Here is a 20,762-nt window from a genome sequence, read left to right on the forward strand (position 1 = left end):
CACATTAATGTTTGAAGGGTCTAAGCTTATACAAACCAATTTTAAGTCGGTATGAAACATCAAAACGGAATGAACAATAACCGATTACGTTTTGTAGTTTACAAATTCTAAATGCATTGAACAGAAAGGAGAAATTTGTAATGAAAGGTTTAGTTTTTATATTTATCACTTTTAATTTGATATTATATAGAAATAACTTATTAATATGGACGAGTTAAAATAATTAGTTTGAAAAATAATGAGAGCGCCCTCTACATTATCAATAACAAAGATGGCGGAATGTAAACAAACAACCTCGCCGCGAATATTGAACTTGTTCTCTTATTTCTTGCTAATTGTACTATTTAGTGCGCATCCCCACTGGAAGGTCCAATTGTTGAAAATAAAAGCGCGGACTATACAAGACTTCCTATGGACAGGTCAACATTTTTGTTGTACTAAATAAAATAAAGTATGTAAACTGGTTCCCACCCGACTAACAAACTTTGTTCTAGTGTAGCGGAATACAAGCAGATACCAGTTAGTTTGTAAAATAGTAAATATGGAACCAAGTGCGGTAGGCAGAGGCAATAATCGACTTCCTGTTGTTCTGGTCAATAGTAATGGAAGAATGCCGCTGACGCGTCATTTTCCAAAAAATCAGCGTATTATTTAATATTAAAAATTCGATTTATTAATATTAAAAAATGATTTTTTAATATTAAAAAATCATTTATTAATATTAATAAATGATTTTTTAATATTAATAAATAGGGAATAAATTCCACAACGGCTTGCCATAATTGACAACTTCGTTCATGTTTGACTTACAGTTGTAATTGTCGGTTTAAATTCGCTAAACATCTCTGCATTTAGCATATATAACATGTATAAAGGTGATCTGTATCAATCGTAGTGTCTCCAAAAAGATATTTTCAAGGACAATAACTCCATAAAATAACCAGTTTACGATTTCGTTCATGTTCAACTTAGAAGTATATGCGGAACATTTTACCCCAGTTTCTCTCTATCTTTTATGGTTTTTGTAAGAAACCTTTAAATTATTGTTTATAAGGGCTATAACTTATATAAGAGATCATTTCTATGTCAGTTTTACTTTTTTCTATATCTGAACCTACTGGACATATTTGCTTTTTGAAGTTTCTCTGTATCTTGAAAAGTTTTTTTCAAGAAATAACCAAAAACAGAACTGTCGTAAAGTTAATTATAAAATTGAAGGGCAATAGCTCCAACCAGATGCTCCGCAGGTCGTAGCTTTATACGACCGCAGAGGTTGAACCCTGAATGGTTGGGGCAAGTATGGACACAACATTCAAGCTGGATTCAGCTCTAAATTTGGATTGTGATTAAATAGTTGACACAGCATAGGTTTCTGACACAGAATGAATGTGTTCTAATGAACTTAAAATTTTGGTTTTCTCTTACAGCAATTCACCTTGCTGTTGAATATTAATCCTCTCAAAAAAATGTTTGAAGAAATTTTCTTTTTATTTATGAAATTTTAAATGAGAAAATTGAACCCAATTTTTCTAATCACATCCCCCTTTCCCTTATTCCAAAACTAATCTCAATTAAAATTTCTAATGGAGTTTGCAACAATAACTACTCATTTAAATACATCATAAAATATTAAGATGTAAAAAAACTGCTTGTTATCACTGAATGGTAAAGATTATTTTAATTTATCAGTTGGTAGTAAAAAGTGAATATACATTGTATATCGTATATAACAAAGATTTAAGTTGATTCTGGACAAAGAAAGATAACTCCTATTAAAACAAATTCTTGCAATTGCACAATATTGTGCAATTAGATATTTCTTGCTTACTTTTCTGGACAAAGAAAGATAACTCTAATTTAAAAAAAATTGCTATTACACAATATTGTGTAATTAGATATTTCTTGCCATTGCGCAATACTGTGCAATTGAAAAGACTTGCTATTGCACAATACTAAATATAATAATTTTAGATCCTGATTTGGACCACAACTTGAAAACTGGGCCCATAATCAAAAATCTAAGTACATTTTTAGATTCAGCATATCAAAGAACCCAACCGATTCATTTTTTGTCAAAATCAAACCAAGTTTAATTTTGGACCCTTTGGACCTTAATGTAGACCAATTTGAAAACGGGACCAAAATATAAGAATCTACATACACAGTTAGATTCGGCATATCAAAGAACCCCAATTATTCAATTTTGATGAAATCAAACAAAGATTTATTCCTAAACTGTTGGGACCAAAACTCCAAAAAATCAATACCAACCTTCCTTTTATGGTCATAAACTTTGTGTTTAAATTTCATAGATTTCTATTTACTTATACTAACGTTATGGTGCAAAAACCAAGAAAAATGCTTTTTTGGGTCCCTATTTGGCCCCTAATTCCTAAACTGTTGGGACCTAAACTCCCAAAATCAATACCAACCTTCCTTTTGTGGTCATAAACATTGTGTTTAAATTTCATTGATTTCTATTTACTTAAACTAAAGTTATTGTGGGAAAACCAAGAATAATGCTTATTTGGGCCCTTTTTGGCCCCTTATTCCTAAAATGTTGAAACCAAAACTTCCAAAATCAATCCCAACCTTTCTTTTGTCGTCATAAACCTTGTGTCAAAATTTCATAGATTTCTTTTAACTTAAACTACAGTTATAGTGCGAAAACCAAGAAAATGCTTATTTGGGCCCTTTTTGGCCCTTAATTCCTAAAATGTTGGGACCAAAACTCCCAAAATACAAACAAACCTTTCTTTTGTGGTCATAAACATTGTGTTAAAATTTCATAGATTTCTATTCACTTTTACTTAAGTTAGAGTGCGAAAACTAAAAGTATTCGGACGCCGACGCAGACGACGACGCCAACGTGATAGCAATATACGACGAAAAATTTTACAGATTTTGCGGTTGTATAAAAAGGGTTTTCCGATAGGTCAAAATTGTGTGGCAGATGAATCTAAAAATTTTGTTCCATTTTGGCCATAGACTATCTTGTTTTGACAAAAATAAAAACAAAATAAAAACGCTTCGGTCCTGTGGTTTCAGATGGGATTTTTGACAACGTCAACCATGGTCTAAGAATGGACAGACAACAGATGCAAAGGAATCACAAAAGCTCACATAACCTTTTGGCCTAGGCTAGCTATAAAGGAGGAAGGGGACTTCCACTAAAAATGTACAGAATGGAATAAGACAATTTTTACTCAGTCACCATGAAGTTTCAAAGTGGAATACAAATTGAAAACTGACAAATCAGAATCAATATTTGCCTTTGGCTGTTACGTTATACTAGAGAAAGGTGGAAAGGAAAATATTTAGTTTTCGTGCATTTTTTTGGCAAGTTTTGTTCAGTTTCTCCATGTTTCAAAATGTGATGTTCCCTAAGATTTACTAGGATGATCACATGTACTACTTTGTCATCATGAGGAGTCACTGTAAAGGGTATCAAAATCTTCAATCTGGTCACAGAAAAGAAATTGATAAATGAAAACAAATAATTAACAAAGCAGTAATGTTTTTCATTTGATTAGATAAAAATGAGACACTTTGGCTTCAGTATTTCTATCCAATTTTAATAGTCCACTTATCCTGACAATTTAGACAAGGTGAGTTAAATATCAGTTTCCCTGTGGATAAAAGGTATACAGTTGTTCGTATGACTATTTATCAGTGAACTTTTATGATAACTTCCTGTTGATAGTTCTATATCAAGGGGTTGCTGCAGTATCACCCTAAATTTTTGTATTGATTAATTATGAAATCTCAGCCGATTTTTGGTTTGGTAAGTAATTCACACTCAGTCTTTTAAATTACGATGTTGTGTTTAGTAGACAGTTGTTTGTCTTTTTGTCACTTTTCCTTTCTGCCATGGCGCTGTTCGTTGTCTTCGATGTTTTTAGATAAATATCTTATTTACATTTGAATTCTTCTTAGGTCAACAATGTTTTATAATCCATTCAAAGACGAAAAGGGGTCACTATGGCTCAAATTGTATTTATTCTATTGTGTCATTGGTAATGTGCTGTCTGATGCCAAGAGCTTTTCCCCTATTTTCTATTACCTGATGTATATAAATATAGGAAGATGTGGTATGAATGCCAATGAGACAACTCTCCATTCAAGTCACAATTTATAAAAGTAAACCATTATGTTCATGATATTATTAGATTAGCTTCACAAAAAATATGACAAAAGAATTTCAGATTGACAGCAACCAAAATTTCCTGGACATACAGACCCCAAAAAATAATGCCCAAATGGGACATAATAAATGGGGCATAAAAGCAATTTTGACATTGTAAGGTCTAAAATTCAACAACTAGAGCAGCTAAAATCATGAAAATTGAACTTGACCTTCATTTAGTCACAGGAAACAACATAAAAGGATATAGATTGGAAAAGATTTCATCAAAGTGTTTTCATGTTAAGGAACAACACTGGAAGCTGCCTGTCCCCTTTTCTTAATGAAAAGAATAAGATTTTCAGCTTGATAAAAAAAGTTTATTTAATAAACAACTGATTAACATCTTATGCTGGTTTCAAGCGTTTATATTGTGTGAACTGATCTTTTTGTATCTAAATTTAAAGGGTACTTGGTAAATTGCAACGAAATTTTAAATATTCGGGAAATAAGACTGAATTGTCCCTAAATAGTTTCTGTCATAAATTATATTAAAAAATTCAATATATAGGGAAAACTTAAATGATTCTTTCACACATCATATCATAATTCAGGTATTTTTTCAAATAAATTTATAATTAAAAACAAATCCAAGTGCCCAATAAGATGTCATTCATTAAGGAATATACACAATGAAGCAAATATAATTATATTACAAATAAAACACTTAAGTCAAGACTAAGGGATGTAAATATTGTCTAAATAACAATTTTTTCAAACTTATCACACATCTAATTAGTGATAAAACATGTATTTCCACTCTTTCTTTTGGAAATTAAATGGTTTCCCATTTATTTTTTATCTTTTGGGACTATAACCTGATGCAAAATTTGATTGCAAATCTATGTGAAGGAAAACTTATATTTGGCATCTACCAATTGTAGAACCTTTTATTATAGTTGATGCTGATATGGACCTAAATTTAGGCAAAATTCACTTTTTAGTTGTTTCTGTACCTAAGATAAAATGGTGAAGATATAATCAAGACATTTTCTCACACAAATCAGCAAGCAGGATCATAAACTCTTTCTCTACAACTTCATTTACATTTATACTGCCAAAATTCAATTCCTATTATTGTTTGAATTTTAGTTCTTGTGAAATTAAAAAATTAAATTTCTATAGAGTCATACAAGTATTGTGGAATAGAAAGTTAGACTTTTCATTCACCTATGAATGATTTAAATAAATGCAACTTTTGATTGTAAAAGTGAGACAGTAAACTTTCTTTTCATATTCTTAACCTTTTGTTTCTTCTAATTGACAATAAGATTTAAACATGATCTAAAATTATGTTGACAATTTGTTATATAATGTAATTTTTTGGGGTGTTTTTTATATAATTTCAAATATTTTATATAGACATAGAAAGATTTGGTGTGATTATATGTTTGTTTTCTTTCCAAGATCATAGTCTCAAGCAAGCATGGAACTTGGTACATTCATAACTTAATAATACTCATCTCAAAATTTTAAGTTTTTAATTATCCTTGCTCCTGCAAAGGTCTTACAAATTAACAAGTGTGTTATACATTAAATATATTCAGATAAGCCTGAAATCTATTTACAAAGGCAAAATAACTGTTCAATTAATCTGAAAATTTGACATCTGCTAATACTTGAATCAATTACATCCCTTAATAATTATAGTAAAATTAGCAATACATCTGCTAAATAACAACTTTTAACCATTCATAGTTTCAACATGATCTAAACCAAACCTGTATATATATAATCACATTCACTTCACATGAAGCATTTTTTTATTAGATTCTGACCAACAGCCATTCAGATGCCAAATAACTGATATGCAATTTAAAGAATAGATAATAAAGATTACATATAGGAACTAAAACAAATCATCAAAGAGTTTTATTATTTATAAACAAGACTTGTGTTTTCTACAAAGAGACTCATCAGTGACCCTCCAATCAAAAAAGTTGAATGGCCAAAAGAACAAAAACTAATATTTTCTGAGGATTTTTAAATATTTTGATGTTCAATTTATGAAATGATCAAAACAGTCTCTTCCTTTGTGGAAAGGAACGACAAAAGAATACCATAATAAGTCCCTTCTACGCTACTGAACGGACTTCTTAAACCTTGATAACAGTTTAAATAACAAGAGATCTATAGGATAGGTTTAATGCATCTAAGAGTACAATCATACTTCACATTCAACACATTCAAGACATTAAAATCACAGGCTTAATGAATAACAATACCGATGATCTCTTCTTAATATGAAAACATAAGGCTAAAAATATGGATTCTTCTTTGGAAATTCAAATCAGTTTTCTATGAATGTGATTGGTTTTCTATTAGAAAACTCAGTTAGCTACAACATTTGAGTTTTGTCCCTATTAAATCTTACAAATGTTTATATATTACTTATAAAGTGGAGCATTAATAAAATTTGTTCTGTGTTTTAATACTATACAAAGAAAATTGGTTTATTTTCACAAATCTACTACCCTACTTGCCAAGGATTTCTTATGTAATTGAAAGTGAATTGATTATATAATGCAATCTTATTTTGCCATACATGCAAAATTCAAAAACTGATTAATATTTATAACAATTATAATGAATTTTATATGAAAGTTTGAAAATCTGATGATGTGTTTTTCCTACCTAAAACAGACCCTCTTAATTAATTCATAATCATATCGCTAAACAATTAAAAATTGCATTTGGTCCAGTAAAATCTCAATTTACTGATATAGACAATTTTTGATTGTTTTCAAATCTTAGTCCTTTGTAAACTATGCAATTGAAAAACATTCAGATACTAGATCAACTTAAATAAATTTTGTAATATTGACTATATTTGACATCTACAAATATAATGGATGCCTTAGTTCAAATAAAGAAGTTTGACAGAAAACATAGGTAGCAAACCCATCCAATTTCTAAATTTAAGGTAAAATACATTGTTGCTATTACGACCAATGTTAATTCATTTCATACTTTATATGCACTGCCTGTCTGATCCTTTAACAGGTTTAATCTGTATTCTAAAAATGTAAACCTTACATTGTTTCTCCTTAAGTAAAACATATCCTATGGACCCAGTCTTCACGCTGAGTGGCAGCCCAGGCTAGTTAGATTGCTCTCTGGCCTGTACAAATCATATCTACAGGCCAACAGAATTTAACTAAAAATTTTCAAAAATTGAGCTCTGGGTCTGTAGATTTAAAAGTTCGTCGTGAAGACTGTGGACCTTATCATATCCTTAAAATTATGACTCAAAATGAGAGAAAACATTAAAAAAATGTTGAAATAAATCTATAATGAAGACAAAGAAAGCAGTCAAAAGCCATAAATAATTTGTCTAGTAATCCAATATAACATGTAGTCATAGATATTTGGTGCAAACAATTTTAATGTTAGTCTGTGGAGATCCATGTTATGTAATGTTCTAACAAAAACAATCAATTTTAAACTTCAATAAAACAGTAATTGTACAAGCAATCATTAGTCTCTGTCGACATAATGTTATTTGATCACATGACATAAGTCTCTGTTGACATAATGTTATTTGATCACATGACATAAGTCTCTGTTGACATAATGTTATTTGATCACATGACATAAGTCTCTGTTGACATAATGTTATTTGATCACATGACATAAGTCTCTGTTGACATAATGTTATTTGATCACATGACATAAGTCTCTGTTGACATAGTGATCACATGATATAAGTAGGTATAACATACAATGAGGTGATATTATGGAGGGCAAGACCAGAGTTAAAGGTTAATACTACTTTGTCACGTTAGTTATCTCCCTTTTTCTGTTTCCTGTGCTAAGAAAACTCTATTTCTGATCTGAATTAAAGTTCATGCAAATCCTCCAACTTTTTAATGTTATGGGGAAATTTTAGAGATAGCATCAGAACTTTGTGCAATGCTATAAAGATTGACAATTGTGTATACAATAACAATGTTTATTAAAAACACATTATTTAGTTTGTCATATATGATTATTTTTTGTCAACATTTTGAAAGTTCATACAAAGGTCAATCACATGTCATTTGTTCAAAAAGAGATGGTATATTTTTTCTTATGCCTGTTTCACCAATTTAAAAATGTGTATGATATAATTAGTAATCACAATTTTTCACACTTATGCCTCCATGGAATAAACAGGATAAAACACTTTGAGTGTGATTTTTTTAACCCAAGGTTTATATCTAATAGTGTTTCTCAGCATATAACGTTAATACAGTGAAGATTTTAAAATCATATTTTCCATTTAACTTATTTTATTTTGTTTCATGGCTGTATTGTTTTCAGTGCATAGATTTTCAACATTTATTTCAGCAATGGGTAGAATTTTGAAAAATAATCTATTTAAAGGTGAAGTTCAACTCTAAAAGGTACAATCTTCCTTAACATAAAAACAGATATTATAAAGAAAAATCTTCCAAATTACAAGCTATATAACTTTTGTACATGTAACAACTTCAGGAGTCGCTATAAACATTGCCCATAAAAAAATGAAATTATTGAAAAATCATTAGAGCTGTTCCAGAACAAAAATCATGGGGGACATGAGAAGTACCTATTTTTAAGACCTCAACCTACGATTATATTAATTTTTCATTTACATTTTTGTTTATCCTTTTCTATGGAATATAGAACCACCCACAATATGAGTGTCTCCCATCTCCAACAAAAACCAATTATGGAACAGCCCTTTGATTTAAATCTGTACATGATGATTGGTAACTATTCTGACAAATAGTTGATTTATAACAATGATGTCTTCCATAGTATTGGCGTTACCCTTCTCCTTGCCCTCCAGCATAACAATATCACATATGAGTTTCATCATCAACATAAATAACAAAAGGACGTAGATTTGTTAAAATGTCTATAACACATGAATATTAGCTGAGTAAATTCTCTGTTGCTCTTTCTATATCCCAATTATGTGATGATAGTGCTACTCTAGCCTTGCCCTGAAAAAAATCAGAAAATTTATTATTTCAATATATGATAAAAAGTTAGTGAATACATATGAATTCAATTGGTTCATTCTGTTTTTCAATTCTTTCTTTACACACAAGAAAGCCCCGACCAACTACCCCATTTTAAAATGATAGACATTTTAAATCATTCTGACCCTATGTTTAATTTTAGCAATAGTGGCTATGTTACTTGGAAATAAAATACAAAAATTGTACTAGATACTCTGAAACTCATTTTAGTTTATTTAAATCCATTCAACAGTTTTATAGGACAATAACATTGTTATTTTAATGTTATAATTAACATTGCCATCAAAGCAGGAGGTTTGGCATGCCACAAAACCAGGTTCCACCCACCATATTTATCTTAAAATGCCCTGTACCAAGTCAGAGAAATAGCCATTGTTATATAATAGGTCATTTCTGTGTGTGTAACATTTTTATGTGTTTCTGTTGTGTCATTGTTCTTTTATATTTGATTCCTTTCCTTCAGTTTTAGTTTGTACCTCGGATTTGTTTTTTTTCTATTGATTTATGAATTTCAAACAGCAGTATACTACTGTTGCCTTGATTTATAGGACAAGATTTTTAAAATAACCTTGATGAACAAATTGTGAAACATTTCTTTAAAGGGCTTTAACTCCTTTTAAAAGGGACAATTGATAATATTGATCATATAAACTTATTTGTAAATCTTACTTTTCTGAACATTTTTATATGTTAACAGTTTATGTTTATTCTTTTAAATTATATTCAAGATAATAACGCAAAACTGCAATATTTCCTTACAATTATTGATTAGTGGCAGTCATCCAACCACAGGCACTTGTCTCAGAATTTTTTTTTCCTATATACCTTATTATAACACAAGGTACTTAACTTGCATTTTAGAAAAATGTTGGGTGGTGACGAAGTTCCGTTATATGCCGCTTTATAGGCTGTTAATCCCACTAAAGCTTGTTTTATCGTAAATCTAAATTGATTTATCTTTACAATGGTGTATAACATGCCTACATTTATTGTCGGAATCATCCGTAGCAATCTTACCAAAGTATGTCAATCGTTATAATTTTGCAAACCGCTGAAGAATTGGCATAAACGCGTCATGCTCCTTGTATATCTCGGTTTCCGATTGGTCAATTCTATGGGAAAGTCTAAATGATTCTCGGAGTTATCTGATCTTGTTTCATTTCATACGTAAAGTCAAGAGAGAGTCTGAAAGACATTGACGTCATGGGAAAATTTGTAACTTATTAGAATACCACAAACAACACTTGTTAGATTTTTGTCACGGTATATCATACAATTTTACTAACTGTATGATAAGTTCTATTCATACGAGAACTATCAGTTTTTTTTTAAAACGATTTTTATAATAAATCATTTACTGCGGCCGTTTATTGCCAATTCTTCAGCGGTTTGCAAAATTATTACGATTGACATACTTTGGTAGGATTGCTACGGATGATTCAGACAACAAATGTATGCATGTTATACACCATTGTATAGATAAATCAACTTAGATTTACGATATAACAAGCTTTAGTGGGGTTGACAGCCTATAAAGCGGCATATAATGGAACTTCGTCACCACCTAACATTTTTCTAAAATGCAAGTTAAGTACCTTGTGTTATAATAAGGTATATAGGGAAAAAAATTCTGAGACAAGTGCCTGTGATCCAACAATGGATTGATAGATTCATCAGAAAATTTCAGGGCTGAAAGAACTTCACCTAATGAACATTTTTAGCTCACATCAGATTTGCTCTCAATGTTTCAGTGTTTGAGATAAGCCAAAAACTGCATTTTACCCCAATATTCAATTTTTAGACATGACAGCAATGTTTTTTTATGAAACAGAAAATAAAACACAAACTTTATTCTAGATAAATTGGTTCAGTTGTTTCAAAGGTGAAGATGTTTAAAACAGTTTACACCAGATGGACAACAATGGATGCCAAGTGATGGCTAAAGCTCACAGTTCCTTCGAAACGATGAACTAAAAACAATGATGAAGGGTTTGACATATGATCTGATTGTCTGCCTGTTGTTGAAGAAAGTGTGTTGCCCTCTAGATGTCTTTTGGTAATACCCAGGGTTTCCCCTGGGTCAATTATTTTTTTCGCCACCTCTTTCGCCAAAACAATATTTTTTTCGCCACTTTATTATTTTTTTCGCCAAATAACATAACTATATTTTTCGTTTAAAATTTACATTTTTTTCTACCCCCCTCCCCTTTCCCTTAAATAGGATGATTTTGCCCATTGTGTCTATGATTATGCTCTCAAACTTATTTTAGAGTTTACCTGTTAATGAATAAACACTAAAAATCTACTTTAAAACAACAGATTTTTTTAATTTAAAAGGGAAAACTATTCATTGTATTTTAAACAACTTTTCTAATTGATTGGGCCACTATACTTTTAATAATAAAGAAGATATACGTCCTGGAATATAACAAAATTAATGGACATGTTTTGATTATATAATACCAGTATAGTTCGTAGGGAAAGTTTCTTTAAAAGAAAAATACTGATGTTCCCTTTTGTACTAAGAAGGGTTTTTTTACAACAAAACAAAAGCTTTTATCACATGAAATTGATCCCGCGTTTCATGTGTAGTCATTACATTGAAGGGCTACTCTCATTCAAGCCAACCTTTTGGATAGATTTCTTCATAACGACAGTTTTCTTTTCTTGACCATCGTTAATAAAAAAAAAATATGAGACGTAAAACTAGGCTTAAAACACGTGTGTCACTCAAACGACTTTAAAAACGTCTTCCTTATCAGTTACCGATTTTTAAGTCAAAGGATAATTAAAGTTTTAAATCCGAGATTTTTCTTGCTTTTGGACATTTTTTGTCAGAACAACAGCTTTCTATTCTAAACTACAGTACAGTTTTCGTGAAAGCCATCCCATACTCCATACACCGTGTTTTTTCCTGGTGTTACACCAGGAACTCCGACATCACTCCCTAAATTCTCGGAGAAATTTTGGAGTATTCCCTCCGACTTTCGCGTAAATCCGTTACCTTTTGTTTATTGTATTAGCGACATCTCTCCCAGTCTGGAGTGACGCGGTGTCACACCAGGTAATTAATTGCCCTAATCCTTCTGATCTATGCCGGCAAGCGACAGTCAAGGTATGCGAGATTTCTTATGTAATTAAACAATTGCATTTCCTGTCTATTTATTATCCGTTTATATCTGATTGCTTTAAACAATTGAAAGATTAAAGCAAAATCAAAACGTTGTTGTTAATTCTTTTAATTGCACTGACTCTGTACATTTAAATCAAGTTTTAAAAACAAACTATATTTGATTTTGACTTCCGTTTTTTATCAGTTAATAAATATTTAATTTACTAAAAGAAGTATAATTGTGAAACAATAAACAGAGACTATCGTTGAATAAATTACAGGTCTCAAAATTGTTTATACAAGTAAAAAAGAAAGTATTATTCACTATCTGTTATGCTAATAAGTCTACGCAATTTCCATTTTACGATAACAAAATAAAAGTTTTAAAAAGCAAAAGGTTGTTATTAATGCTTACAATTGCATTAAAGTTTTATAAAAAAAATCTATACTTGATTATGATCTCGATTTATTTTATCGGTAATTTATATAACTTAAGTTATGAAAAGAGACATACTTGCGTAAAAATAAACGGAAATTAACGCTGAAGGTATAAAATGTGAGAAAGAAAGAAAATAACGTTTTAAAACTTGTATATGCAATATGCAAGAAAAAAAGAAAATACTATTCACCATTCCTTATGCTTATTAAGTCTACGGCATTTTCTCTTACGGTTTGTTAGCACTACTTTAGGATAAAATAATACATTTCGGCTACAACAGGATTACTTCTATAGCTGCATCAACTCGTCGTTGCATAATATTCATTTACGCACAATGAATGTAAACTTTTGTGTTGTATTTAGAAGAGTGATCTTTAAATATTTTTAAAGCAATTAATTGCCGTGGGAAGAAAATACGCATCTCAGTGATCAACAGTGCGTAGTTGAACTTGAACTTGACTTCGCTCACAATATTGAATGCTAAAAATAGTGACATCAATTTTGTCCACGAGATTTTTATTTGGCGGGAAATAGTATCATGTAACAGTAAACTCAGGTGACCTTTCTGGATAACCGTGGGAAAGTTCATTCAAGGTTTAAACTTGCTTTGTAAAAAATTGACATAAATGTGTGCGTTAAGATTGAGGCTCTAGAAGGTCCTTTTACAATAGATTAACCGGATTCTAAATTATATTCCTTTTCTGAATAAACCAACATCAGTCTTTTCTTTTTACGTTTCTCAGTCAACAGAGGACATAAAACCGGACATTATATATTTATACGTCCATAGTCAACACTATATATTAATGGTAGATGAAAACAGGATGCATGTCGTTCAGTTCCTAATGGGCGTTGGTAGAGATCCTCTGTGAAAATTTGTCGATATCGTAAAAATCCGATCCACAATTTGCTTTTTTACATATTTCTTTCTTGAAATACGATATAATTTCATTTGAATATTCTATTTTATAAATTGTTGAAATACTTCTTTTTATATTTCGCCGAGGATTTTAACAAGCAGTTAAATACGGAGGGATTGCGCTAATCCAATTTTATTCTAAATAATTAAAGATCAATAACAGATCACTACGGATAAAAACACATGATTTTTTTCTCCATATAAATAAATAAGGTTGTGATTATTGTGTTGTGTCTAGGCGGCGAATGTATCTCAGTATTTATGAATATAGGGCTGCCACATTGCATACATACAAAACTATTTGTCACTTTACAGTTTCTTTTTTAAATTCAAATATTTCAAGTCGGTAATCTACCGAGGTAGTGAAACATAATATTTTACATTTCAAAATAAATTGAAAGTTTTAAGCAGAGTTCACTTGTTGATCTGATAAATTAACTCTTGGGTTTAATTTAGATTGAACATATAACCGTAAAAACATCATTCTGTTTTAAGCCAGTTGATATTAATTATATAATATTGAACTATTAAGGAACCGAATATTGCTCACACATATAACCGTAAACACATCATTTTGATTTAAGCCAGTTGATATTAATTATATAATATTGAACTATTAATGAACCGAATATTGCTCACTGAGTAGGTCATAAAAGGTTCTGATTGTGGTAAAATCATCTTTGTTGAAAAAAACAAAAAATATGACCGGATCGGACTATAATGAAAATACAAAATAAGTGTTTTATTCGTATTTTTATACGTTGTACGTTGCCTGTCATAAGACAATGACATGGGCATATACATACAAAAATAATTATCTTATTTTAAATAAAAATGTCACACTTTTATCTGACAATGAAAGGACATTTAAATACCGTATTTTAAAGAACACAGGTGCAATCAAGATCGATTAAATGTACAAAGGTAATAAATCTGGCTAATCCGATGATGTTGTCACGCGTCATTAATTTTCAGTTCATACGATGGGCAATAAACCAATTAACAGCCACGCGGTGTTGGGAGGGAATCTTTGGAGGAAATTGGGAGTATAATCCGTGATTCGCGGTGTCAATCCGCTACACACGGAAATCGGTGATTAGAGTTCGCGATTACATACTCTCTGGGCGTACTGTATCTTTTAAAGCGGAGGAGACGTCAAAAGTTTGCTTCAAACATGTGCGTCGCAAAGTGGTAAATAAATTCTGTATGTGACATTTAGCAGAAGCCATTTAACCATATCATTTTGTCAAACAATTCAATCAACACCTTTATTAATATATTCCTTTGTTGTCGATAGCTTTAAAATGCAATCAGCTGATAATTGATTTTCTGTCCAAACCTTAATGAGGTCAAGGTGAATTCCGAGTATTGTTTGATCGGGTAAAGTCCGAGAAACTCGAAAAAAGTAAATAAACAAGATGGAGGATATTTAAATCGTTCTATATATTTCTTTTGCCAAATTCTTTCGCAAATGACGAATTTTTATCGCCACAATTATTATTTTTTCGCAAATTGCGAAAATGGCGACCGCCAGCGGAAACCCTGGTAATACCAGTATTTGTTGGTGAGTCCCAACATTTATTTCAATTGTAACAAAAGGCAGAGATATTTTGTGAACAGAACCTTCAATGCAGATAAAGAAACAAGTAACAGCATTTTCTACCTAGTACTTACCTCATCAAATCCCATTCCCATTACTTGTGTAATTTTATTTTCTAAATCCAATTCTCTATGGGGACCTACAAAAATATAATTCATAGCCTATAACATCATTTTGTTTTTTGTTTATCTTAATCATATTTTAACAATGTTTAAAAATATGTTTCCGTTTTATATCATGTTTGTTTGTTCTTCTACTTTAGATATTTTTGCTATTTATATCCCTCTTTTATTATTAAAAATAGTGATGTTCTGATTATAGATTATAAAGGCAAATTGGGGAAATTCAACCAAAAAGCAATTGCACAATTCCATAATCAAATGTAATCCCTTCTAAATAAATAATTTGAAGGTTGGACCTCTCTGTAAATTGTTGCAGGACCTTCAAGATTCCCTGGAACTGAAATGTGCTATGATGAATAATCTTTTAAACCCTATCATATTGGCTGAAGCATGTGAAAAGTTCAATATTAACTTTACATCTTAACCTCAAAACAACAGCTTTTTAAGTGTCAAATAAATCAGATAATAAGCTTCTCAAAGCAATGAGAACTTAACTTATCATGATCAAAATGTAAGACATGGTGACCGTTTTTGAAGCAGGATTATTTAAGTTACATCAATTTATTTACAGGATCGAAAAATCATATTATCAGAGTATTGTCTTCATGGTTAATAAATTTAACTTGTCAATATTTAAAATTTTAAATGCTTATACATTCTAGGTTAAATATATAATATATGAAACTTAAAATATCTATGTTATCAAATCTAATCAAAGTATCAAGGAAATGAAACTTTATAAAATTAAGTTTTTAATGAAAAATCATTATGCAGGGGATACAGATACAGATAACAAACCCACTAGCTACATGTAGTAATCTGGTAGCAAAATATTAATATCTGAACATGCAGATCTAAGAACTGGCTTCACCAAAACACTTAATATTCAAGAGAACAATGATGATATTTCCATTTATAATTAATGTCTCGAATTATTAATTATTTAATTTGAAAAAGATATATATAATACAAACCACCAGCATATATATTTGTCCAATGTCTGGCTGTTTTTATAAAAATTTCTTGACAATCTTTATATTGTTTGGCTACAACTGCATCCTGTGGATCATCGGGTTCTGCTGCAGCTAACAAAGCTTGTAACGATAATAAAACTGTTCTTAATGTCATAGCAGCAGCCCTGTAAAAAATATTTCAGAATAAAATTTAGAGTTTAAATTTTGATATACATTGTAGAAAAGAATAAGAATATGTGTTTATGTGACACGTGCAGCTTGTCATCTGTGGTTTCAGCATGGTCAAATTAGACTTGTGGCTTTGGGAAATTGGGACCAGATATCTCATTTGAAAGGACTTATGATTTTTTTTTATTATTAAAACCAGAATGATATTACTTTAGAACTGTGTAGAAGGCATAAACATGACTTGAGTTAATTTTTAAGCGTGACCTGAGGGAAATCCTACTGGAGGTTCCTTGCTCGTACAAACAAATTTCAGTTTTCTGTGAATTGCAAAATTTGGTAAATAAATGGGGATGATGCCCCCGCTTGAATATTACGTTATGAGCTGACATTACTCAAGGACTTTAAGTGAAACTGGCCAAATGTGTACTTCATTTGAGTTTTGTGGTAACAAACATTGTATATAAGTTTTATAACATTTAGTTCATTCAAACTATAAAAGTAAGAGAACGGATATTGTAAAATTAATCAATTTTTCCATTTGTAAAGGGGCATAACTCTAGAACAGTAAAAGTGATGCCACTAAAATTCAAACTTGATCTGTGTTTTGTACAAATAAGCATTGAGTTTAAGTTTCATTACATTTGGTTGAAGCAAACTTAAGTTAGAAAACAGAAATGAAATATTCATCATTTTTTTTCATTTGTAGAGGGGCATAACTGTAGACAGTATAAGCTTTGTGTATAATTTTGATCTTTCATAATATTTGGTTGAGGCAATTTTAAGTTTGAAAACGTAAGTCAATTTTGGGATGTTGGTATGTTTCAACAGTCAGACAAGGGTGAAACTTAAAGCCCTCTCTGCTAAGGCAAGGGCATAAAAAAATAGAATTTGGCATTTAATTTTAAAAGTTCACAAACGACATAATGCAGATTTTCAGTTACCTTCAATTTTTATATCAAAACAACAGGTCTTTTAATCACAAAAACTCACCACTGATCTTTTAAAATATCTAAACAAATAGCTCCTGTGACAGAACTAATATTTGGGTGCCAAATTCTTGTCGTAAATTTTACCTGTAAAAAAGATTGTTTACTTTTATTATACTGAACAACAAAAGAGACTTTAGGCCATTAGTTTTCTCATTAGAATTCTAACTTTAATTTTTGACAAATAATGGTATGGGTTTTGCTCATTGTTGCAGGCTATACAGTGTCCTATGGTTGTTACAGGGAATTAACTTTAAACTTTTTTCTCTATGGTCTAGCTTGGACTGAATATTCATCCAGCCTAAAATCTCTCAAATAATAAAATTTCGGGTACATATTATTGTAATATGTACAAGTTTATTGTAAATTTATAAATAAGAAATCAAGAGGAACATGTTTTCAGTTTTATGATAAAATTTGATATTTTTTTTTACATGTAACTCGGTTATAAAATGTTTAACAATGGTGGTATACATTTTTATCCTTAGAACTAATTGGTATTTAAAGTATTCATGTAAACTGCAAAAGAAACCCTGAGCAATGATATCTAATTATTGTTTAGCTTTTATAACACATCAAAAATGAGCATTATTTTTTTGGCCTAGTAAATGATAAAATACAAGTAAATATTTCAGTTTACCTTAGGAGGATTAAATGGATATGTTTCTGGTATTTTAATTTCTAGTTTAAATGTTCCTCCAGCATATGGTGTGTCGGGAGGTCCTGCTATTGTCCCTTCTAACTCATTATACATATCATTTTTCAGAGCAACTTTTATCTTACATCGTTCCACCTGGATTATAAAAGAAAAATACAGTGTTTTATACATTATGTACATGTTATATATCTGTAAGAAGGAAAGTCTACTAAAAGTCATCATCACTTTCCACTTGCAGGGCTCACGCTACCAGGCGACTTCGGCGAAGAAGTCGCTTTCCCGACCGTCACTTCGCTTATGTTATTTTTGTTAAACTGAATTAAATGAAGAATTTATCCACGGGACAGATGCCTAGGGCTGGTAAATGTATGGCAATTTATATTTTTTTTCATTTATAAAGGGGCATAACTCAAGAACAGTGAAAGTGATGCCACTCAAATTTAAACATGACCAGTGTTTGGTGGTAAAAGCCAATGTGTTAAAGTTTCATAATATATGTTTGAGGCCTGGTAGAGTAACTTTCACTGTAAGAGTGCAGAAACTTATAAACTTATTTAATCCTTTGAACATGTTGAATACCTTATTCTAAAAGGTTGCCAAATGCAATTCAACACTGTAACAAGTTTTAGATCTTTTTCAACTGATTTTAAGTATTTGTTCTTATGTTGCATCAATTTCCCAGTTTAATTGAGGGTTGCATTGGCATCTTTAAAACCATGCAATAATCTTTATATGCCTGACCAACATATGTCCATAGTCAGTAGCCTGTAATAGAGTAGTAATGTTTTTTGTTTTCTCATTTGTTTTCCCTTTATCATAATTAGTTTTGTTAAGTTTGTTCTGTGTTGTGCATTTACATTACTGTCCTAGGTTAGAGAACATGTTTAACCCTACCAATTCTATTTGTGGCTTACTGTAGTCCAGTGGTTGGCATTGTTTTATGTCTGCAGTCAGTAGTTCAAATGATAAAAGCGTTAACAACAACAGCATTTTTCATTTTATATCAATCAAAAAATCCCATGCAGCCAGAGATGTAGAACAATTATTTTAACTGTTAAATTTGCCAGAATAAAGTCTGTACTTCAAATTGTTTGTATATATAGCTAGGACATTGGTATTTTTCATTTATTCACATGTAAGTATCTTTTATGTATGAGAAATAGATGCATAAACTTTTTACACCTTTTCAGAGTTTTACCTTGATAGCTCACAATAATCAGATAACTTTAATCAAATTATGTGTGAAATTTAAATTTTAAATAAACCTATACTGCTAATTAAGTGACATGATATCAGTGGCGGATCCAGGGGGAGGGTTCCCCGGGTTGGAACCCCCCTTTTTTTGCTGATCAATGCTTTTGAATGGGATAGTTGGAACCCCCCTTTTTAAAATGGCTGGATCCACCCCTGAATATGGTTTACAAAATAAAATGTGTATTGGGGAAGTCAGACACACTCCCAGAATGAGCATTAATCAAGGTGAAACGTGCCAGATTCTATAAAGGTCAAACAAAATATAAGCCTGTACAAGTGATTATCAGAACATGCATATTTGCAGTCAACTCAATTTCCCTATATTGGTTTCTGCTATCAATCAGTGACACTGTGTACATGTAATAAGTCGTTTTGGGGCCTTTCATAGCTGACCATTCTGTGTTGGCTTTGGGCATTGTTGATGGCCATACAGTGACCTAAAGTTGTTAATTTCTGTTTCATTTTGGTCTTTTGCAGAGAGTTGTCTCATTGGCAATCATACAGCATTTTCTTTTTATACATTGTAGTATGAGTATGAATATGCTTAAGTGGTGATATTACTAAATAGTGATGTAGAAATTTTGCCAGCAGACAAAATTCACAACTTTTAGCATCACTGGCAATGACAAGAGCGATCAGAGCTATTGACAATGAATTTGGGGAATTATACCCATCAATCAGGAAATTAGCTGCGGAACCGTTACTCTTATGGTCCTTTTTTATTTTTATTTTATTTTGCGGTCTGCAAATAGTCAAAATATACCATAAGGACCTAAGAGCTACAGTTACGCAGCTATCAGGAAATTAGGTAACTTGGAATAGTCATCTTCAGTTTGTCCTGTTAAAATGTCTTGGTCATACATTGCAACTCATATTCACTTCTGATAAGGAAATGAATAGCTCATGATGAAATAAGTAAATACATGGTTCTAGCTTTGAAACGATTTCATGATAAAGTTTGGCCTTTGGAGATAGTGCGACCATGAAATAAATATAATATCTCAAAAAACATAGGATCACATAGCACTAGCAGTCTGTACCTCTTCACTTTTAACCACTTCTTTGAATTCTCTTTGTATTCGAGCAGCAGCAATATTGGCCATATTTACAAGACAAAATGTTACATCAATCACAAGTTAAGGGCAAAATAAATCGATAGAACTAATTTTAACGGGATGAGTAACACTTTCAATGTTTTTTTCAACAGTGCTTGTTCCGGAAGTGAGCACATAGAAAGAAGTTGCGCATTGAATACAAAACTGAACTTTTTACTTTATTCACAGAAATTTTTGAATTAAATATATTTGCGATAAAATAAAATAAAATTATATATGATTC

General features: G+C 30.9%; 1 protein-coding gene across 1 annotated transcript; it reads right to left on the minus strand.

The window, feature by feature from the left end:
• Positions 1-4,489: 4,489 nt before the first annotated feature.
• Positions 4,490-20,720, minus strand: LOC134695593 (ubiquitin-conjugating enzyme E2-22 kDa-like). Its single transcript, XM_063556871.1, has 6 exons — positions 20,465-20,720; positions 18,153-18,305; positions 17,517-17,599; positions 16,359-16,522; positions 15,337-15,401; positions 4,490-9,153 (listed from the first exon to the last, which is right to left on the minus strand). Exons 1-6 carry the CDS (start codon positions 20,525-20,527, stop codon positions 9,082-9,084), a joined length of 600 nt encoding a protein of 199 aa, XP_063412941.1. The 5' UTR covers positions 20,528-20,720; the 3' UTR covers positions 4,490-9,081.
• Between the last annotated feature and the right edge of the window lie 42 nt (positions 20,721-20,762).

Source organism: Mytilus trossulus, chromosome 14 (genome assembly GCF_036588685.1).
Source record: "Mytilus trossulus isolate FHL-02 chromosome 14, PNRI_Mtr1.1.1.hap1, whole genome shotgun sequence".
Lineage (NCBI taxonomy): Eukaryota > Metazoa > Mollusca > Bivalvia > Mytilida > Mytilidae > Mytilus > Mytilus trossulus.